Consider the following 23503-nt stretch of genomic DNA (forward strand, 5'->3'; position numbering starts at 1 on the left):
TTTCTTTTTGTAATTTTCAATGAATAAACATCGGAAAAGATGTGAAATATACTCTCCGCTAGTAGCATTCATGTGTTTCGTGTTCAATTTCTAATATTAAATATGTTTGAATTTGCAAAGAATGGACATTCTACAAGGTTTTATTCCAAATGGAGCTAAGTCCATGAAAATCAAGTTTTTAAAAAATTCTTAAAAATTGATAATGAACATTAGATTTTTGAAAACATGATTTAATTTATCTAAGATGATAGAAAAATAAGACAGCAGTAGATAGGGAAAGTGATGAATAAAAAAAGGATTTTCAGAAAGAAAGGCAAAAGTTGATTTAGCTCCTTTTGAATAAATCTGTTTATATCCTTTTTTTATGAGCCTTATCAGTCAATAAAGATATCATATTGAATTAATACATGTATAAGTCTAAAGTTTGTTTAAGCAGGGGTAACCAAAGAATCAAAACACTCACGCACATGGGCGTACACTCTAGATCAAATATTATTTTGGGATACAATGTACGCACGAAAATAATATTGGACTCCTCCCTCTTTTAGATAGGGACTACTTACCCTGGCCCACATACATTAATATCTGAAACAAAAATGATCAAAATATTGGTTACAGTTCACTCTAGACTTTCCTAAGAATGAATTTCATTGTCCATCAACACATTTGAAAATCCCCTCCAAAAAGAAGACAATTGAAGTGCAAATTACTTAACATGAAAGGCTACAAGAGTATCTCTTTGCATAATTATATAAATAAAGTAGGAAATGCGAGCTCTTTCAGATTGGATGGACGCAATTTTTGCACTCTCTGAATTGATACAATTTTTACATGTTTATTTAATACACTGTTGACATACACACAATGCCTTTCAGCCACACCTATTCTTCAAAAGCTATGGCAACCAAACAAAAGGAGCAAATCAAAGACAGGGAGAGATAAATACAGGCAGAGAGAAAGAGAGAGAGGAGAAAATAAAGAGAGGAAGAGGGACAGAAAAGAGAGAAGGAAAGATTGGGCGCGGGAGAGATGTGACTTTGTGTTAAGCCAAGAAACAGTTTAGTACCACAATTCATTGTAGGAAAACTTGATAAAGGAACCTAGTTTATAACTTCTAATGTAGGTGATTATTTGATTGTCGGAAATAATGTGGATTTATGCAGCATTCGTACTGTATTCCCTATCGCTATCTTCAGGAATTAATGGCCAAAGCGGTAAGCTTCTTTTATCATTTATGTTCCCGTTTGCGTCATTCTGATCTCTCAAGATAAATACATTTATCATTCAATATAATTCAAACATTGCATTATAGACATCACGTTGTATCCCAGGGCAAAATTCAATTCCGATTCCAAAATTTCAATTCCAATTGAAACCCATTGAAATTTCAATTGGATTCAATTGGTTTCAATTTGGACAGTTGGTATCAATGTGTTTCAATAGGTCCAATGGGTCCAAATAAGATACCAGTTAAGGCCCTATTGTAGGGTCTATTGGTCTCAATTCGGCCAACTGGCCCCATTAGAATTCAATATGAGGGACCAATTGAAGACCAATACCCATTGAATTTTCATTTGGTTTCAATTTGGTTAAAAAAATCCTAAATCTTATTTGTTATCATGTGAATTTCATTTCCATTTAAAGTTTAGTCTATATTAATTTTTGAATTCTACCTGAGAGAGAGATGGGGAAGGGGGAATGGGGGGGGGATCTATTATTATTATCATTGTCATATTTGTATTTTTTAAACTTTTGACTCCTGTTATTTACAAGCTTTTATAAAAAGCTTTCTACAGGTGTTCCAATTTCCATTTATTTATCTTTTAATCTTAATTTGCTATACTGATGTATTTTATTAAATATTTTGTATATACCTGTATATTTCAACTGTACATATTTTGATGTTTTTAATGGAAAAGAATAAATGAATTGAATTGGTTTTAGTTGGTTTCAAATTTGATTCAATTGGTATCACTGGGTTTCAATAGGTCCAATCGGTCCATATAAGATACTAGTTGAGTTCCTTTTGTAGGGTCAATTGGGCCAAATGGCCCCATTTGAATTCAATGGGGACCAATTGAGGACGAATTTATGTCTATTGGGGCCAATTGGTCCCAATATGTCTTCAATGGGTCTTCAATTGGTCCCCAATTGAATTATAATGAGACCAACCGCCCTGTAGGATTTTTCTGACTCGTTTCAGTAGGTCCCACTGGTCCACCTGGTCTCTGAATGGGTTTCATTTGGGATCAGTTGCCAATTGGTTTCAATTGGGACAAATAGCCAATATTGGGTTTCAATTGGGAGCATGTGATCAGCTTATTTGCATATCACACGTATATGTCGGTATGTATAACATTTTATTGTCTTAGCAATGTATTTCTTAGTCATTTACCATCTTCCAGTGATACACTAGTTTGAGAAACAAGCAAAGAATGAGTAACAAAGAATGAAATACCCATAAATTATATATATTTCAATTGCAATAGATTAAAACAACCACACTAACCATAACCAAACCACACCGAATAAGATACATGTACATGCTTTAAGCAACTACTCTTCACCAGATGGAATAAAAGTTTGCACGATATGTTTGCCCTTTGCATTGATATTTATGCGACAGATAGTATGCTTCTACATTAGCATGAGCAGATATTGGCGGAATTTCCAAATTCTCTACTAAGATAATTTTGTTCCACTAATTTTGCTTATGCCAATTAGAAATTCCCATTGAAATCAATTGACTAGAATCGGTTTCAATTGGATCCTAACCAGTTGTTTTCCAATTGAGACCAATTGGCTATTATTTCCAGTTAAAATCGATTGGTCCTAATTGGGACCAATAGTCAATTGATTTCAATGGGTAACCATTGTTTCACTTTCCATGTACTCTAAATTGGAAACAGATGCCAATTGGTATTCAGTTTGGATATTCAATGGGTTTTCAATGGGAAATTCGTCCTGGATGGGGTTGTGTAAAATCGATTCTCATTCATTTATTCATTGTCATTGTCATATAAAATTATGCTGTAATAATATTTATTACTTATTTGTCCACTATAAACAGCAAATATTCATTAAAGTAAAGTCACTAGCGGATCCAAAAAAAAAGGGGGGGGGGCAGAGCACGCGACTCGGGCGACATACATACATTTGAGACATTTACGAGTTCATTTCAAATTTTCAATAAAATCAGAAAAAAGGGAAAGAGCTAGAGGATATGGCATTATCGTTCCATCTATTGCATATTCATGGCCACATGCTGCTCTGTATTATCAGTTGCAAAAAAGTGTTTAATTTTTAATATTCAAGAATTTTGTTATTGTTTATCAGATTTTGATGAATTTTCAGCAATTTGCTCATCTAATTTTACTCAATTTATTCATATATTGTTGGGCCCAGAACACCCCTTTAATTCGGTCGAGGTATATTATGATTTTTTGTCGGGGGTTCAAAGAGAGGCTTGCGCCAAAATGGCAGAAATGAGAAATTTGATGATTAGACTTTTGGCTAATCAGCAGACTTCCTTTTAATCTTTTCATTTTTTAAACATAATTTTCGAATCATGCTGTCAAATTTCATTTACAAATATATTTATTTACCTGAATTCTTTTGTTTTTTTCATTTAAATTTATTTTGCCTTTGAATTTTCCTTCACAAGTAAGAAAAGAAGACTTTTTATCAACCTAAGTAAGAAGATTTGCATTATTAATTTGGAGAATTCGTAATCGTTCAAATCCTTTTATTGTGTTAAACAAATTATGTTATGGTACCTAAAAAGACATGAATCCTATTTTATAGGGGTTGTTGAATCCTTCACCAAGTCTAATTATGTGCTTGACATGACAAACAGGAAAGGATTCATGTCTTTCAATGGCAATGGTGTATTTAATCAATTTTGAAGGAGCAAGATAGGGCAGATCGGGTAAAATGTATTAAAAAGTTGTGACGCGAGCAAGCAAAAATGTCTACTTTTTATTAAAATATCAAATTTTGTGATTTTGACTTGATATTCAGAAAATGATATAAAATTTCACTTTCTATGTTTTTGTCATTTTCTTTTCCACTTTTTTCTTGGTCATATTTTTGTTAATTTGGCAGAGGGGCGGGGGGAGCAGCACCCGAGCCCCCACCCATCAGTATGCCTCTGTTCAAAGGCACCAAACCTTTGTAGCACACAATGAAAGGATTTGAAAAAAAGACACGCTCTCCCATACTTCAGTTCAAAAAAATTGTTCTTGCCTAAAGAAGGAATATTCAAAGCTAAAAGATAACATATTAAAAAGGAACAACAGAAATATTCAAGCAAATAAGTAGATTTTGAAATGAATTTTGACCGCATAATTCGAAAATTAAGGCAAGGGTAATGAAAAAGTTAAAAGTAAGTCTGCTGATTAGAAGTCCGACCATCATATTTATCATTTTATGCCATTTTGGCGCAAGCTTCCTTTTTAACCCCAGACAAAAACATTCCGTGTTCGCTCAAGCATGAACAAAACTAAATTATTTTAATGGCATTTGGAGGACAAGACTTCAGAGCACCTATTGACAACAAAATATAGAGATCAGAATTTGAAACAAAAATTGTATAGACTTTTCAAATCTGTCCCGTTTTTTTTAACGCATTGTATATGTCCACACCAGAGAAGTATTGAAACAACACCAGTTTGGAATCAAACCGATGCTGTTTTAATACTAATTGGTGTTGTATAAACACCTTTCTGGTGTTAGACCAAAACGAATCTGGTGCTGTTTAACACTTCTCTTGTGTGGACATATATACATGTAGATTCCGGGCTGGTGTTAAATCAACACCGGAGTTTTTGCAGTGTAGACAAGGTGACATTTAGACCAAGCAAGATTGTAAAAATAGTATTATGCATGATGATTTTTTTCTTCTTTTAAACCAGTACTGGTCTTCTTTATTTGAATAAAAATATACACATATATATGTACACAAATAAAAGTTTTACAAGTTATTCAGTATTAGATTCCATTTGCTCATATTCATATACAAATTTTCATTTCGTTTACCTTTCTCATTATCATATCTTTTTTCCACAACATATATGAACATAATTTTCAAATCATAAAACTTCATCTTTTTCATTGTAACATTTGTAAATAGAATATAATGCATAATTCAAAATTAAATTAATTTCTTTTCCTTTTTCTTTTCTTAGACCGTAAACAATATGCTGAGGCTTCAAACACAAATTTTGAATTAAACATTTTCTTATGGGTGCTTCGACGTATTTCCAAAACTTATCAACCTCTGTACACAACCAAAACAAATGAAATAAATCACTCAACTTATTGCACTCACTACAAATATCTGTGTTTCTTAAATTCAATTTTTTTAAGTTACAGAGAGTAGGTAATAAATTATACATAAAATTGAAATTAAAGTTTTACAATTTAAATTTTACAAAATATTTGTTATTTTACTGCATTTTGATGAATAAGATTTACACATTCGTATTTTTTCTTGGATGTTTTGTTCTTATTCTTGGCTGTTATGAACTGAATGGAACAGTGGTGTGTCCGGATGACGTCACAATGACTGTGACTTCAGTGCAAGATGAGGTAGCAGTATCTTGGGCTGACCCAACACCGGATGGTACACCGTTGATGATGGAGTCGTCACGTACCAACGGATCAATGTTTGGTGTAGGTAGACACGCTGTACTCTACACCGTCGATTACACAGGCGGTGTTTCAGTGATGTGTTTCTTCTATGTCATTATCACAGGTGAGCGTTTTATTTTATACACCACACTATCAAGGGTATTTTTTGGGGCAAAGAGTTAAGTGGATATGACATGCTAAAGTCATGCATAATTGTTAATGGACGTATGATATCACAGTTTATGACCGAAAGTTCAGAGTTCTCCCAGGCTTTAGCTGACCAATATGGTGACGGGCTATACAAAGTCGGTTTAATGAGAAATATTAGGCCTAGACAAACGATATTTGGCATTTAATTTGCTTATAGCCAATTTTTCAAAGAAATAAAACATCAACTATGCATGGTGAGCGAAAGTGTGCCTATGTGGTTTTTTATAAGTCTAAATAGACTATTTATAGACTATTTAGGCTGTTTTAACGCCCAAGAAGACGGAGGGTGGGGGTACCCATGGCATAATCTACAAAATCATTATATCTAATTCTGCGAAAAATCTCATTGATAATTAATTTTGCTAATTTTTTGCGTAAAATCAAAAGTTATTTGCTCTAATTAAGTAAATAATGCCCCTACAATGCTAATATTAGGTTTTTATATATACTCTGAGAAAAAAATATTTAGAAATATTCAACATCACTTTTATTTTCTTATGTCTTATTATCTTATTGTTTCCTAAATGTCTTATGTATTTCCTTGTATGACGACTTTTTATTGCTATTTTTATTCGAAATTGTCAGAGACTTTTTTTTACCATAAACAAAATGAAATTTATTGATTTTAGTCGGAAGGAAAAAATGATGCATTTCTAATATTATAGCTGTAAACACTATTTGCATTGGATTTGTGCACAAATTTAATTTTTGGGGTCTGCACGCACTTACAAGATGTTGTGTAATTTTGGAACCGCCTATGCATGGTGAGGGGGTCACAATTTTAGTCTCAAAAGTTGCATGAGACTTGAAAGTAAAAAGTCAGCAAGCGACGGGTTAAAACAAAATTGCGCGGCGGATTTTAATATCGCGAAAAATGTCGTCTGGGGGCTGACCCATCCCCCAGTCGTATTAGGGTTGAGTGTGTTTAAATGCACACGTTTCTTTATTTCAATCCATTCCATATCCAATCCAATCCATTATTTCAATTTTAATCTTAATTAATTTTAAAGGCAATATAATTACACAAATCGTTCTTAATCCTATGCACAAGTATATTATGCCAGTGTTTGACTTTTTGTAAATATGTTCATTTTCTATGTTATGTTTTGTATGTTCAATTCCATGTAAAGATCTTATTCATTTGGACAATAAATACTACCTTATGAAACTTATTTGCAAGGTGAACATACAGCAAGGTGAACTTAAGGTTAAAAAGGAAAAGAAAAATATCCACTGAACTGAATTAAGAAGTGAGATATGAATGATCATTTACAGGAACGCCTATGCACAAAGAAAATGATTCCAAGATGTATTTCCAAATACACGAAGAGAATTATTGGTATAAAAAACAAATTGACAAAATTCAAAGTTTTTTCAATTTTCTTCCTCTCAAAAGCCGATGATGGCAGGGCAGGACCCAACATCAACCGATGTCCAACCAGTCGCACTCCCCAGACCTATGAAGCATTCAACAATGTGAACTGCAGTCTTCCGTACGATCCACCGTTTGTTAGTCAGACAATGGTGACCTTCACCTCTACACACACTCCTCAAGATACATTCGAAGTGGGGACATACCACGTGGTCTACACATTTACCAACGTACAGGGATTCGTATCTGAATGCGTGATACCCATCACTGTTACACGTAAGTGTGTTTCATGTTTCCATTGTAATAAATGTCGGCCTAATATTATAGATTAAATTTCCAAAATATGCTTATTCCGCTTTTGATGGAAATAAAGTTACCAACGTTACAATTTTTTACCCGTCGACAGGGGAAATTTTTCTGCCAACATTTTATGCACAGAAGTATGTACAAATATGTCAAATGGATGCTCCGGGCTGAAAATATCTGAATAAATAGAGTAAAATTTACAGAGCAAAATGCCGAATTTTTTTAAAAATCAAAATCGGATATCAAATAATAAAGTCATTGAATTCTAAAGTTTAGCAATATTTTGTGAAAACAGTTATATGCAGGTCATCATTAATATTCATTAGGTTGGTTGATGATGTCACATCACCACTTTCCTTTTTTTAAAATGTTATTACATGAAATCATGCACTCAATCAGTTGTCATTCCAATTTTTCAGTTCTTGGAGAAAAAAAATGAATAAACTTAATTTCATATAATGAAATAAAAAAGAATTAGTGTGGATATGACATCATCCATTTGCTCATTGAATATTCATGACAACATGCCTAGAACTGTTTCACTGGAAAATGCAAATCTTTAAAGTGTCATAACTTCGTTAAATTCCTTGTCCGACTTTAATCAAATTTTCAGAATTTTGTTTCTCTGATTTTTCTTTATCTCTTCAAATCATATTTAATTCAGCCTGGAGTATCCCCTTCAAACAAATGTGTGTTATTGGGAATATATAGCTGGATTTAGCGCCGTTTAGATTTAAATCTTTGCTCCTGTTTAGACTGTGATCTTTTCTATAATTTATAGATGAATAAGCATTGGCACTTTGGCTTCAAGATGTTTCTTATGTTTTAATATAATTTGCAATCGTTTTTTGAAGCTATTATGATTTTTCATCACCAATTACTGGATAGAACTTTGATTAAATTCACTAACGAGAAGACGGTTCTGTGAACGTTGCTAGCCTTATAGGCTTTATACCAGTATGAAGGCCCTGGATGCCTCAGGGTATACAGCTCAATGTAATTCTTAATGATGCCAAACGTCGACTTTTTGTATTCTTATTTCCTTAACTAAACTATAAGTTATAACTTGATCTATCTATCTGTATCATTGTATAATGATACTTTAATCAAAATAAACTACTACATGAATGTCATAAAGAGGAAGAGACAGTATTCTCATTTGTTTTCATTTCGCATTTCCATTATGCATTAGGTATTCATTCATCATCTTTCTATAATCAATTTGCACTCCCTTTAATTTCAAACCAATATGTCACAAATTCCTTCATTTTTGCACAATCACTGGATATATTTTTAGGCTCGATGATCAAACGTTGTATAAAACAAAAAAAAAAAAACATGGGGAAATGATTTGTCAGTTATTCCACTTCTCTTCAATATAGAGGGAAGCGATGTTTGCAGATGTTTACCTTGTCCAAACGGAGAGACTTGTAACCTTGTACAAGGTTCTACTGAGTCTTACACATGCGTAATGCAAGCTGGAGGTAAGTGATTTGCCTTACTATCAACACATCTGAGGCCTGTCTTACAGGCCAGCGTCTTACAAAGAGCTGCGATTGATCCAATCAATCGCAACTATGGAAAGCCAGCAACGTCAAAATCTAGAATACATGTTTGTTCAAAATATTTTCTAGAACTAATGTATATTCATACATTCAACGTTTTCTAGACAAACAAGTATGCTTCTTTTTGTTTTCAAAGGACATTGAGAAAATTTCGTCAAGACAAAAAAAACATTGACGAATTTCCATATTCTTGAGATTGATCAGGGACCCGTCTGATCAATCACAACTATGGAAAGTCAGCAACGTCAACATCTAAAAATGCTTATTTGTTCATTTTTACATGTATTTCAAAATAATTATGATGCATATTCATGAATTCATCGATGAATTTGCTTTTGTTAACAAAGGCCACTTTTCAAACTTCCTGTAGAAAAAAAATATGACACCGATGGATTCCCATAGAGTTACGATTGATCGGATCAATCGTAGCTCTTTGTAAGACGCTGGCCTGACTTGTAAAATCTTAATGGGAAGTCATACTATCGAAACCGACTCCAAATATACCAAAAACATTTCATTGAGAAAAATGTCTTAGCTTTGATCGGTATGAATGAAGTTGGTTTCGTTTGTGTGCGACTGTGACTTTACTGATCAGATTCTGAAAGAGTTCCATACAGCTGGTTATCGCGTCAACTTCCTAGGCTGACCGATCAAAACAGATCTGACTCAAGTCAAGAAAAAGCTGCTCACTTATAATTAATTGTGCTGTTATGATTGTTAGTGTTTGAATCGATGTTATAGTCATAAATATTCATCAACATTATTATCGATGCCATCAGTAGTTGTGAAGTCTTTGGCCATTGATAGAAGCATTTGCATTCAGTTACAAATGTTACAATTTTACAGTCGATAGATCTAATTTTAGCCGGAAAAATTACTTTCTTTGCAATCCTGTATGTGGGAGGCAGACCAGCAACCAATCACAATTAAGATATATTATTGATTTGTGCTACGTGAATAGATTCACAATTGACCTACAACGCCCCAATAATTATTTAAAGGTCAAGTCCACCCCAGGAAAATGTTGATTTAAATCAATAGAGAAAAATCAAACTAGTATATTGCTGAAAATTTCATCAAAATCGATATGCACAACTAGGTGAGTCAGTCGATGATGTCCATCACTCACTATTTCTTTTGTTTTTTATTGTTTGAATTATACAATATTTCATTTTTTAGCTCATCCGGCCCGAAGGGCAAGATGAGCTTATGCCGTGGCGTGGCGTCCGTCGTCTGTCGTCTGTCGTCCGTCCACAATTTCAAAATGCTACTACTTCGCCATTTCAAGTCCGATTTCAATTCTGTTTGCTTTATATGATAGCACTAGGTGGGGGATTTAAAACTTCTACACATAATTTTAAATATGCTAATTTATGCGCATTTTTCAAAATTCACAAAAAATGCTTCTTCTTCTTTATTTATTGACCGATTTTGAATTTTTTGCTTCCATCTGGTAGAGTTTTATGAGGTTCACCAAACTTCTACACAGAATTTGGAAATTTTGACCAGAACAATTTTTATGCTAATTTATGCGAAATTAGTTTATGCAAATGTTGAAAAATTCACATAAAATGCTTCTTCTTCTTTATTTGTTGACCGAATTTGATTTTTTTTCTTTCATCTGGTAGAGCTTCATGAGGTTCACCAATCTTCTTCACAGAATTTTGAAATATTGACTAGAACAATTTTTATGCTAATTTATGCGAAATTAATTTATGCATATTTTTAAAATTCACATAGAATGCTTCTTTTTCTTTATTTGTTGACCGATTTTGATTTTTTTTCTTTCATCTAGAAGAGCTTCATGAGGTTCACCAATCTTCCTCACAGAATTTAAAAATGTCAACATAGAATTTTGAAACTCATTAAATATGCTAATTTATTCATATATTTTCAAACTCACAAAAAATACTTATTTATTTGTTGATTGACTGGTTATTTTTGTTCCATCTGAGAGCTACATTAGGTTCACCAAGGTTCTACAAAGAGTTAAGAAACTTGACTAGATAATCATTAATACTTAATTCATACATTGTAGATCACAAAAAATGCTTCTATGTCATTTCTTCATCAATTTCAATTCTACATCCTCAATTTATGTCACCAATATAATTCACTACAGTGTCAACTGGGCTGAAATTAAAATTGTGTTAAATTTTGTTGCGAGATGCCGGATGAGCTCCATTCACATCATTGATGTGCTAAATTATAGATTTGACAGTAAGGACCAACTTGACTGAACCATATAGTATTAAACAATGCTAATTCCACATGTTCAGGGAGGAAATAATAGTTGTAACACTTGACAATGAGGACAAAATTAGAGTATTTCATATAATAAAATACAAAAGAAATAGTGAGTGGATGACGTCATCAGTCTCCCATTTGCATACCAGCCAGGATGTGCATATAAATGTTTTGTGAAATTAAGCGAAACTTTAAAATGTCATAACTTTCTTATTTTACATCCGATTTTCATGAATTTTTTTAGTGTTATGCTTGTTGGATTTTTCTCTTTTCATTCAAATCAACTTTTTGTTGGCGTGGACCTGTCCTTTAAGAGTCTATTTCCACGGTGTAATAATTGACATCTATGCTATTGCTTTCCAGATCTAGCTCCATTTATCCAGAATTGTCCCGAGGACCTCGAAGTGATTCTTCCGAACGGGATGGTCTCAGTTAGCGTTGACTGGATAGAGCCTACAGCGTCAGACGACGTCGATGGCGTGCTCGATCTCGTCACCAACTACAATCCTCGAGAATCCTTCAATCTAGGAATCACACAGGTTGTGTACAATGCCACAGACAGCCAACAACAGTCAACATTTTGTGTGTTCAACGTCGAAGTATCCCAAACAGGTTAGAAATTATTTCTTTAAGTTTTTATACAGTACATGACATTGATTTCTCATATTGATGTAAAGTTGAACCTGTCTAAAGATGAATATACCGTTTCTGCTGACAAGAAATGCATGTAGGCCTTCGTGCTCAGTATTAAGAACAAGAAAAACATCTCATCGTTATGTTATTTTACTAGTTTTATGAACTTCCTGAAAAGTACATATTTTTTTAAAATCAGTTTAAATCAAATATTTTTTAAATCAGTTAAAGAATTCAAAAGGTTTTCGGTAGCAATCATATGCATATTTTAAGATTCAGGATTGGGAGGTATTTCATCAGAGTTAGAAATGTTTTGATCTCTTCAGGAATGAGTGGGTATAGCCTAACTGACGATAATAGTTACATTTCATTATTCCTTCATCTACAGCGGATACAACTTCACCAGTCTTCATGAACTGCCCTTCGACCGTGACCCACCAATTGCCAATCGGGGAGGATACCGCTTCAGTAACATGGACAGAACCGACTGCAACGGACGACGATGGTCAGGTTACAGTGGATTCTACAAGATCACCGGGGGATAATTTCACCGTTGGGACATCGCATGTGGTCTATACTGCAACCGACGAGGCTGGACTGCAATCCACGTGCGACTTTAATGTTAGGATAAAAGCTACAGGTATCCGTCTTGGATCATGTTCCTCTGGCAGTTGATTAGAGGTCCCGTATTGCACATTGAAAGGCAAATCATTAGGTGCTTAGGAAATTCTGCAAGATATACTATTTGATGCTATTCTGATGAACTTGTATAGAGTGCACCAAACCTGAAGCAAAGATCAAATACATAAATTAAACGTGTTAAAATGCACTCATTCTGAAGTCAGTATTTCCTTTCAATTATATTGAGCAGAAAGCATATTCTAAATATTTTTAACATATACAATCCGTGTATCAGATATACAGTGTAAGGGCATACTTGATCATGCTATATATATATCCCTTATTTTGTCTCTATAATTTTGTTTTCGTTTGACAGAGGATCATATTCCACCAGTGGTATCCGGTTGTCCATTTGCTGCTGTAGCTGAAATAAGTGGTACATCCACAGTAGTCAGATGGTCTATTCCAACATCTGCCGATGGTAGGCTAGTCGAATCACCGACTCTCGGCAGTCCTGGAGATTTCTTACCACAGGGTGTACTTGGGCCTGAATATTATATTTTCAATGACACCGCTGGAAACATAGCCGCGTGTCCTCTGTATATTTTTGTCGTAGGTAAGTTTTGTTATTATTCAGTTGGAAATCACATAGATTAATAGTGTTCTACATTATAGAGTGCATATATGGCACCATTAATTGCATGACGTCACGACAGGGGGTAGTGCCAAGGGGGGGGGGTGGATTTGGACCATCTCTAAGATTGGTACCATCAGTGAATAGAAGTGTAGAATAAAGGAGACAAAAGAGGGAGAATAGGTAAAAAAGATGAAGAAGGAGATGTCTGGTCTCGGTAGCTCTACAACGCCCCCTTTATTTCAACTTAAAAAAAATACATGACGTCACATTTGGATAGTCGTGCACACCCCCCCCCCATCAAATCCCGGTGCCATTCCTGCCGCGGCGCAGTGAGATTTAAATTGCATCCAGGTTTCATACATGTCTAGATTATAGAAACAAGACTACACAAGTAACATGATATGAATAATCAAATCCACAGTCAAAGACTATTTCAAATGGTTTATCTGTAAAGGTCAAAACCACCCCAGCAAAATATTGATTTGAATAAGTAGAGAAAAATCAAACTAGCATAACACTAAAAATTTCATTAAAATCGGATGTAAAATAAGTAAGTTATGGCATTTTAAAGTTTCGCTTATTTTTCACAAAACAGTGATATGCACAACACAGTGACATGCAAATGAGTCAGTCGATGATGTCCATCACTCACTTTTTCTTTTATTTTTTATTGTTTGAATTATACAGTGTTTCATTTTTAACAGATTTGACCATAGAGACCGACTTGACTTAACCATATAGTATTAAAGAATCCTAATTCTACATGTTCAGGGAGGAATTAATAACAATTTCACTTGACAAATGACAATGAGGAGAAAATTAGAATATTTCATATCTCACATAATAAAATACAAAAGAAATAGTGAGTGGATGACGTCATCAGGCTCCTCATTTGCCTACTGACCATACTGTTCTGCTTGTTGGATCTTTTTATTCAAATCAATTTTTTTTTGGGGTGGACTTGTCCTTTAAACCTTTATTATTTTTAATGAATGTCGATAATGATAGACCGTTCGGACACGGTGGGACCGACAGTGTCTTCCTGTCCTTCCGATGTGACCGTTACTGTTGAACCGGGGATCTTCACTATGGCAGCAACCTGGACGCCCCCATCCGCAACTGATGACGTCACATCCCAGGGTAATATAATCCAGATAGTTACGAACGACCCAGGAGATTCTTTTGGAGTGGGCACAACTCCTGTGACGTATGTCTTTCTGGACGAGCAAGGGAACAATGGGACATGTCAATTCAACGTTGTCGTAATCCAAACCGATGGTATGTATGGCTTGGATATCAATTGGCTGAAGCTCTGAACATTTGTGTGGGTAGCAAATCGAAAGAAAACTGACGATTAAGAAAAGAATGTTCGGTTTTACTGCTTAAATTATGTGACGGTGTACGATTAACATGCTTTAACCAATTCCGATTACATCAAATATGTGTTTTCATGTAACATGGCTTATCAAAATGTTGGTTTTTTAAAGTAAAATAAAAGATAAATTCTGTAACAATCGCCTTTCTTTCTTTCTGTTGTAGGAGACACCGTACCTCCCGTATTTTCTGGATGTCCACCTAATATTGATATCTCAGCTCCTTTTGGTGCTACATCTACCACTGTGACATGGACGGAACCCACGGCAAGTGATAGCGGTCTTCAACTAACTGTTAGCTCTGAAATCAGCCCTGGTGCAAACTTTCCGATTGGAGTCACAACTGTCACTTACACAGCTACGGATAGGAGCGGACTGAACTCACAGTGTACTTTTAGTGTAATTGTGCGTGCGGGAGTAGGTAGGCATATTTTCCACCTGAAGATTTTTTTTTGTTAAAAGCACTGATACTTTCCCCGGGGAGAGTTTCATGAACATTTGAATGATGAAATCTAGTTGTCTGACAAGTCTTAAGGTCTGAAAACTTTTCTCGATTTTTTTGACCAAGAAGCAGTGTTTGCTGTGGTACTTGTTTGATAAAACAGGCATTTCATTGAACACTCCCCCAAAGTCATTTTCTTTAATTTCGAGCTTTGTGCACTCATCCTTTTCCATCAGATCTTCTTGAACGCTGGTTAAGTTAGCAATAAATCGTATTTAGAGTATTATGTGATCCATGTTGTGTTAGTTTGAAATCAATTTCTTTTCATATCATAAAAACACCCCCTAATTGTTTTGATTTACAGTCGACAACATAAGGCCAGTACTAACCTGTCCATCCTTCACGCCGCAAGTAGTTGAACTTGGTACAGACACGGTGGAACTGTCTTTTAACGATCCTGAAATCATGGATGAATCCAATACGGCAACCCTATCATATCGAAGCCATTACTTTCCTTTTAACTTCAGCGTCAGTGTAGCGACTACCGTTGAATTTGTGGCCATGGATCAAGCAGGAAACGTGGGATCCTGTTTCTTCTCGGTTTTCTTCAGGGGAGGTAAGGTATTTGTACCTGTTACGGCAGCATTACCCGGTGTCAGGCGGGTCTAGCTTTTTGCTAGGAGTTTGGTTTGACAAGTTGGTTGGACTCGTTTGTTTGAACCAATGACAACGAGCGGCGACTTTCTGCGCCATAAACTACCCGCCCGTAGGAATGAAGATGGGGTTGGTGTTTGATCCCATCCCTTTTGGAAGCCTGAAACATTCTATATTTTACTTTGCCTCCTTTTGAAATTTACAACGACATGTTTATAGAGAATGACCTTAAAATTTGAGGAAGACTGGCAACACGAATCGGAAGCACAACAGGTTTGTAAAGATAATAACAAGTCACAAGTACATAGGTGGATATAATCCCACAGTAAAAATTCAATAGTAAACCTAATATAAAAACGTGATAAATGCATGACAACTTGGATTCATAGAATCATATAGCTTTTAAATATCATCATACTCATGAGGGTGGTGATTTTAACATTTTCATTGCAGCTGATCGTACTCCGCCAACCGTTATGTGTCCAGACCCAATAAACCGCACAGTCGAGCTCGGACAGGGTTTCATCAATGTTTCTTTCCCGAACGCGAATGCAACAGATTTCAGTGTTGTCACTCTCGTGAGTCAGAGTCACACTTCGGGTGACGCCTTTCCTGTAGGCGAGACAAATGTCACATTCGTCTTCCAGGATGAGGGCGCGAACATCGGGGAATGTAGTTTTCCAATTTCCGTTGTTGCTGGTATGTAATGATCATAGTACGCATGACTTCTAGGCCAAGAGCATTAGTTTTGAAATATGGAAATTTCTGGTAACAAGCTGATTTCTTTCAAGAATGGTCCAGGAATATGTTTGGAATAACTTACTAAAAAGTCCACATAAATCCTCCTTAAGGGTTTCCATAATCCAAGATAGACCTTTAAACTATGAAATATGCACCGAATTGGGATGTCTAGTGTCAGTACTGAGTGAGTTATGTCCATTTTCTGTGAATGGCGGACATTTTGGATGTCATCTTGGATTACGGAAAACCACCAAGGAGATTACATGAGGACGTTTAGTATGGTATTGTAGACATATTCCTGAACCAATCCTGAAAAATCAGCTTGTTACCTGAAATTTCCTTTCTTAAGCCTATTTTGGCCCAATGCTCTTGGCCTTTTCACGCAAGATTGATGATGTACACTGATATACAGCTGACTAAGCCCCTAAAACATGTCCTGCTTTTGTTAAATTCGTGCTTAAATAAAGCTGTATGAAATATCATTCAGCTGAGCCTCCTTAATAACGACTCTTTCGTTAATGAAATCATTATTGACAGTTATATATTTTAGATGTGTTCCTGCCCTAACTTAAGAATGATTTGTCGCAATTAATGTTTTGAAAGTACTCAATCCGGCATTATGGACTTCGTTGGCCCGATAATCTCTCCTTGTGTTCCTTAATAACTTAACAGCTGATGGATGGCGGTTAAGAAATAACTGCAAGTATTTTTGAGAACGTTTTTTCATAGCTGGTGAGTGACTGGGTCTACTGTATTCATTATGCCTATTGTTTTATCCTTGACCATACAGTCGATACCACACCACCGGAAGTTATATGTCCTTCCATTTTCTACGAGACGGTAGAACTCGGTCTTAACAACACGACAATAATCTTTCCAAATGACACGGCGAATGCAACAGATATATCGGGCACGCCGTCTCTTTTCAGCATTACACCACCGTCGGGATCGGTATTTGATATTGGACAAACCCTTGTTACCGTCGTCTTCACCGACATGAGCAACAATCTTGGCAATTGTACATTCACTGTCAATGTTACAATGCGTGAGTAACTCAACTTTCGGAGTATTTCGAAGGAGTCGGATTGTTAGAGCTTTAATTTTGGGCCTCGACTTTTGTGGCATGACAAGTATGTCGATTTAATTTAATATTCAAAACTTTCTAGCAGTTTTGACTGGAGCAATCATACAGACAAAAAGGTTCACGATATGGGTACTTTCAAATAACGTTTTCATTTGATTTCAGTTGACATTATTCTTCCATTCAATGAACTATGAACATTGGTTACCTAAGCATGATAAACTTATTAAATAAGTGCATACATATATAGTGCATACATACATAGCGCATATAATATTGAAAAAAATATTGCATAATGGATTACAGTATACAAACGGGATTGAACAGTAAATGGAAATACTATGACTTTTCTGCCAATAGAAATAAATGATTAGCGCAAAAAAGTAAATGCTTCTCCTTCCCCTTCCTTTTTAAGACGTGAATAAATGGTAGCGATCGAACAAACATTTACATACAGCTACCGATCAGAGTTGCGTTACATGAAGGTTTACAATCAGTCGCTTAATGCCAATGACCTATCAAGATCGTCGTTGGATGCGTACTTGGTTCACATTACTGACCGTGAACCCATCAAAGTGGTTTCAGATTTCTAATTTAACACAAACCGTTATGTTACGGCCCCTGATCAGCAATATTCCTTAGGAATCTGCCTCTTTAATGACTATTTTCCTTTAATATTTGTATTTTCCTTATGTAATTGCAGAGGATACTACTCCACCAATGCTAACATGTCCTGAAACCATCATCCAGGAGACAGAAGTCGGTCTGGGTCCAGTGAATGTGTCCTTTGACGATCCTGTCATTTCCGATGCGTCCAACACGGCAATGATAGTGTCACGAAGTCACAACTCGGGTACCTTCTTTCCTGCTGGAGCGGTCACTCTGGTCAACTTCACCGCTGCTGATGAGAGTGGAAACCACGCATCGTGCTCCCTCGCCATCTTCATTATGGAAGGTACGACTACCTCCTGAGTCATGAACGTTTGGCTCAAAGGGTTGTCAGGGTCGAGCAAATGTTACATTCGAAGGTTCGCCCGATTAAACTGTGCCTGATCTGATGCTTGTTGCACAGTTGCGTTTGATCACAACTCAAAATATCGAGCGCAATTCCGTAATAGTTTTTGATTGGTTAAAAATCAAGTTGCTTATAATCTTATAGTTGTGTGCAATTGCAATTCTTTCGTCTTCGGACCTAAAGTACAGTAAAACGTATTAAAATCATTCTTGCGTCGTAAATTTGACTCTTTTGGGCTGTCTTATGTGTTTATAGAGAAGCAATTTTTTTTGTATAACTTCAAGCTGTTTAACCACTGCAAAATAACAGATGTGACCCTATCCATATAATAAGAATCTGCACGGAATTGGCACCTAACTGAAAATAATTCTCTTGAATGTTGTCAGATGGTTAATGTACAAATAGGAATATAACTGCTGTCAAACAAGTTCCCCAGTTACTAATAATGTGTTTCAGGAAATAATTCCCCTTTCACCTGGTGTTAGAGTTAAAAGAAAACAAACGAACAAACCAATATGCCTACGTTAGTGGGCTTAGAATGTTATTTCTCTTAAAGGATCTGTATGTATGAAGTATGCAATCATTCTTGTGGATAATAGCATAGGCCTACTACTGCTATTTTTCTCTTCCCACAAACCTAGACATGCTGTTCATGGTAAATGTAATAATACCATTCATTGCGTAGTAGGCCTGATAAAACAACAACATAGAAAGTCACTTTGATTATAAGAGATGGGCACTCATTAAGGAGTTAAAGAATTCACTAACATGTGTCCGTCATTGTGCTCTGAATAACGTTCTCTTTATATTTGTCTACTTTCATCCTACCGTGTTCCGCCGTCAAGTCGGCCATGAGTTGAAAGAAGCATTCCATGTTTAGACATTGTTATTGCACAAATTCTATGCGCAGAAGATGGGTCAAAATCGATTTGCAGTTCTGGTTTACCATTGGTAATCTTAGTTCCGTGTGATTTATTTAGGAAAATGTATGCATATTTTAACATAGAAGCAATATTTTGATTGATTATCAGTCATTTATAATCCCATTTTTCAAATTTTCCTCCTACTATTCCAGAGATACATGGGTCATATCGTGTAGAGAGCGTTTATCTCTCAATATTATTTAGGCCGTTGTGTGCGTATCAAATAATAACATATTTTATGTCACGAAATCGTCTGCATCTTAACTTTGCTGCTTCAAATCTAAAGCATGTTGATTGAAAAGCATTTTCTAAAGTGGCATCAGCCAACAAAACCAAAACCAGGAAAGCTGTGCCTTTGTAAATAATCAGACACGTCTTGGTAGTCGCTATTGTCAAAACACCTGTATGTTCTCATTAAGATGCACATGATCACTAGGCGGCGGATCTCGTTCGATGAAAGAAATGATAGCGTTGAATGTCCAAATCTAATAGGTGCATGGATTAAGCAACTTTTTCTTTTCTTTTGGTCAACAGTTGATAGGACTGACCCGTTGCTGTTCTGTCCAACCAACATCATAGAAGAGGTGGAGCTGGGATTGTCGACTTTAAGCATTCCTTTCGACAACCCGACTATCATGGACGCGTCCAACACTGCAATGATTACATCATCGAGCCATACATCTCCCTGGATGTTCCCAGTAGGTGAAACAACCACTGTTACCTTTGATGGCAGAGATGAGAGTGGGAATGAAGGCTCCTGCTCACTCAACGTCACAGTAAATACAGGTACTTGTTGAATAGCATTGATCCTCTACATTATTCATAGAAAATGAGTTAGAATGAATAAAAATATGTCCCAATTATCATCTCGAGATTATGATCACTCTTTTATGTTGATTATCTCTTTTTAATCATTGCGATTTAAAATGATCTGCTTTAGCGGCAGTTTTGAGAAGGGTGGCTTACCCGACACTTAAGAGAACATTATTGCTTTAATATTTAAAGGATAGTCGCTGCAGTAGTAGATACTCGGTTGTGAGGGATCCTGGAAATGGGGGCCAATATTTTAACTCTGGTCGTCAGATGATATGGCGATCTTTCTAGCTACAAAGCTCATTGTCTTTTTTGGAAGACCTTCCTGACCGCTTAAGATTTGAACATATTTGTAAATCAAGCATTACTCGACAAGGACCTGGCAACGAAGGATTATCTATTGTTACTGGGGGTGCTGTGACAATGCTCATCACCCCCAGTAACAATAGAATAATCCTCCATGGCCAGTTGCAACAGCACACAATCTAGGCCTACACAATCTAGATAAAATTTTGAAACGATAGTTTTATTTTGAATAATTGCATGTTTCCTTTTGTTTTTCAACCGCAGTTGACTCGACCAATCCGTTCCTTGTGTGTCCTGCAGACGTCAACATGACCATTGAGTTAGGACCAACAGAATATGAGATTCCTTTTCTTGACGCTATTGTCGTTGACTTGGCAATAACCACCCTATCATCAAGTCACACTCCCCCAGGACCGTTTCCTGTAGGTTCCACTACTGTTGTAACATTCACAGCCATCGATGAGAGTGGAAATCAGGGCAATTGTTCGTTTAGCATTGATTTCAATATAGGTACGCTAAAATGATACTCGGATATATTATATATGTATATTTTTTTCAAACTCATTCATTTGGAAGGCATTCATAACCGTGATATTGGAACGTTGCATTGGTGCAGGAATTTATATGATTTTCAATTCAATGTAATTTACTTTGGTATTTTCCAAAACCGTGTACAAAAACGTAAAAATTACCATATGATTGTGATTTTTAGCATGGTCAGCCCCCCCCCCCCACTTTGAAAACCGTTCCGCGGCCCCTGAGAAGTAAACGTAATGTTTTTTTTTAATTTGATTAAAGTCGTTTATGCAGTTTAGTTAGGATTGTGATAAAATAAAACCAATCAAGTAATGATAATGAAACTAACTGAAATATGATCTGAACAGATTCCCACTCAGGTCTAAAAGTATACATTTAATCGTCCATTTCCCTTTATACAGTTGACACAACAGGACCAACGGTCACATGTCCACCTAGCGTCACGGAAATAGTGGAGAGTACCCAACCAGCAGTGGTCACCTTCGACAATGCTACAGCCACTGACCTGTCCGGCGTCGTGATATTTGTTTCTCAATCTGCCCAGTCCGGAGGTGTATTTCCATTCGGATTGTCAACCGTGACTTTCACCTTCCAAGATTCTTCTGGCAATAATGGCTCCTGTGATCTACCAATCACTGTGGGTGAGTATAGCGAGGGTGGGTCTAGCCGGGCCGGAATTAGCCCCAAAGCTTTCCGCGGGTGCTAACTTTTCGTTTATACGTAGTCGTATGTCTGTGAATTACACGCAATACTTGGAAGGCCTGCTTTGAAATAGCATTGTTCTATACTGGTTAGATCCGCCCCTCGCGCCACTGCAGTATTTGATGGTTTGGAATAAGGTATCTGATAATTGTCACAAGCAGTGTAGAATTCGAAGTATTCGCAGATCAATGAAAATGAGATATCAAATATTGAAGAAAAGTAAGGGAATATATAATGTCACACCTTCTTGGCTATCAACGTATATATAATAAACATTTTTTTTTCGAAAATATTGTTCGAAAAGCTTTATTAAAATTTTCATTCTGATAAGAAATCTTAAAATGATGATATTATTGAGCAAATCCTGAAGAATGTTGCAATAATAATACACACCCACATGCGTGCGTGCGCACACGTTCCCCTCAAGAATACTAGTGTGTTGGCTCAGTTGGAAGAACGTCCGTCTCACAACAAGGAGGTCGGGAGTTCAAGCCGCGGTCACGTCAGACCAACGATCAACGATTTAAAGGATAACAACGTCGATCTGGCGCTGCACAGTGGGTGCCGGGCCCATGACCAGTTGCAATGGGCAAAATTAATGGTCGGAGTATTTCTATTTCGAACAATAAAATATGGATTTTCATTCCCTCCATTTTTATAAACATCCACTTTGTGCAGTATTTTGGTGATATTTGTAGAGGCCTCGTTTTTTAATGTGATTAGACAGAAAGCCCTAGTGAATACATTAAATGAATTTGAATCTGTCTTGCAGATACGGACCAGTGTCTGAGTTCCCCATGCATGAATGGAGTCTGCATTGATAGGGTCAACAGTTTCGAATGCATCTGCGATCCCGGATTTGATGGACCTGTATGTGACACTGGTGAGTACTGGTTACCCCCTTCTCTATATACCATGCCTAGCTGTCACAGGAATAAGTAGATTACCGTATGATGTATTTAGACTACTTAATTTGATAGCTGCTTAACAGAAACGAATTATAATTTATTATAAGCCAAATACATCATACCACTTTCCTTATTGGCTAACGGTGGGGGACATATCTAATCAGACGAAATGACAATAATTCGCATTTCTGGTGGACATGAGAAATGACCATGCAGCAACCTCACTTTACCTGTCTCCGACCTATGTATTATTCAATCTTAGTTTGGTCAATATTTTTGTTGTAACTCCTTTGAATCTCCTTATCTTCGGGTTGGAAATGATGTGATGAATATTCAATATGACAAGTGCATGTTGCAATCAGGATCATTGCTCTAGATGTCGGAAGCAATTTTAATATCAGGAGAACTATGTCACTAGCAGTCTGCATGGTATGGTTGTGTGTGGACATCCGAGAAGCATTCAAAGTGCTGCAGTGTATTAGTTAAAATGAAAGTGGATTCTCTTTGAAATGAATAACGAATGTTTAAACCAACAAAATATTTTGTGGAAATGGTTAAAATTTAAATGTTATCATTGGTGTTCTTTTCAGCTGACAACACGCCACCTGTAGTAACCTGTCCGACAAACATTGAGCAAACTGTCGAATTGGGTCAACCAGGTCCATTTCAAGTTACCTTTGACAACGCCACAGCTATAGATACATCAGGCACTGTTAGTCTGCTCAATAGGTCACATGACTCCGGTGAAAACTTCCCCATTGGTCAAACGGTTGTGACGTTTGTTTT

At 36.1% G+C, this 23503-nt stretch overlaps 3 protein-coding genes across 3 annotated transcripts; all 3 read left to right on the forward strand.

Annotated features, from left to right (window-relative positions):
* The first annotated feature begins 1064 nt into the window (after nucleotides 1–1064).
* On the forward strand, nucleotides 1065–8838 carry LOC135155788 (sushi, von Willebrand factor type A, EGF and pentraxin domain-containing protein 1-like). The gene is made up of 3 exons (XM_064106027.1): nucleotides 1065–1214; nucleotides 5540–5755; nucleotides 7238–8838. Exons 1-3 carry the CDS (start codon nucleotides 1148–1150, stop codon nucleotides 7543–7545), a joined length of 591 nt encoding a protein of 196 aa, XP_063962097.1. The 5' UTR covers nucleotides 1065–1147; the 3' UTR covers nucleotides 7546–8838.
* A 5385-nt stretch (nucleotides 8839–14223) lies between these two features.
* LOC135155734 (hyalin-like) lies at nucleotides 14224–18485 on the forward strand. The gene is made up of 6 exons (XM_064105806.1): nucleotides 14224–14500; nucleotides 14762–14983; nucleotides 15402–15653; nucleotides 16145–16390; nucleotides 17223–17477; nucleotides 18217–18485. Exons 1-6 carry the CDS (start codon nucleotides 14224–14226, stop codon nucleotides 18483–18485), a joined length of 1521 nt encoding a protein of 506 aa, XP_063961876.1.
* A 1526-nt stretch (nucleotides 18486–20011) lies between these two features.
* Nucleotides 20012–21813, forward strand: LOC135155736 (hyalin-like). The gene is made up of 3 exons (XM_064105810.1): nucleotides 20012–20237; nucleotides 20835–21080; nucleotides 21509–21813. The coding sequence occupies exons 1-3, from the start codon at nucleotides 20087–20089 to the stop codon at nucleotides 21811–21813; spliced, it is 702 nt and encodes a 233-aa protein (XP_063961880.1). The 5' UTR covers nucleotides 20012–20086.
* Nucleotides 21814–23503: the final 1690 nt, after the last annotated feature.

This window comes from Lytechinus pictus, chromosome 10 (genome assembly GCF_037042905.1).
Source record: "Lytechinus pictus isolate F3 Inbred chromosome 10, Lp3.0, whole genome shotgun sequence".
Classification (NCBI taxonomy): domain Eukaryota; kingdom Metazoa; phylum Echinodermata; class Echinoidea; order Temnopleuroida; family Toxopneustidae; genus Lytechinus; species Lytechinus pictus.

What these genes read in the sequence shown, in the direction of transcription:
- LOC135155788 (XM_064106027.1), top strand. Translation starts at nt 1,148, where the DNA reads ATGTGGATTTATGCAGCATTCGTACTGTATTCCCTATCGCTATCTTCA. An exon ending in AGGAATTAATGGCCAAAGCG is followed by an intron (nt 1,215 to 5,539) that starts GTAAGCTTCTTT and finishes TGAATGGAACAG; the next exon opens with TGGTGTGTCCGGATGACGTC. An exon ending in CTTCTATGTCATTATCACAG is followed by an intron (nt 5,756 to 7,237) that starts GTGAGCGTTTTA and finishes TCCTCTCAAAAG; the next exon opens with CCGATGATGGCAGGGCAGGA.
- LOC135155734 (XM_064105806.1), top strand. Translation starts at nt 14,224, where the DNA reads ATGATAGACCGTTCGGACACGGTGGGACCGACAGTGTCTTCCTGTCCT. An exon ending in GAGCGGACTGAACTCACAGT is followed by an intron (nt 14,984 to 15,401) that starts GTACTTTTAGTG and finishes TTTGATTTACAG; the next exon opens with TCGACAACATAAGGCCAGTA. An exon ending in CACTGTCAATGTTACAATGC is followed by an intron (nt 17,478 to 18,216) that starts GTGAGTAACTCA and finishes ATGTAATTGCAG; the next exon opens with AGGATACTACTCCACCAATG.
- LOC135155736 (XM_064105810.1), top strand. Translation starts at nt 20,087, where the DNA reads ATGGACGCGTCCAACACTGCAATGATTACATCATCGAGCCATACATCT. An exon ending in CAACGTCACAGTAAATACAG is followed by an intron (nt 20,238 to 20,834) that starts GTACTTGTTGAA and finishes TTTCAACCGCAG; the next exon opens with TTGACTCGACCAATCCGTTC. An exon ending in TAGCATTGATTTCAATATAG is followed by an intron (nt 21,081 to 21,508) that starts GTACGCTAAAAT and finishes CCCTTTATACAG; the next exon opens with TTGACACAACAGGACCAACG.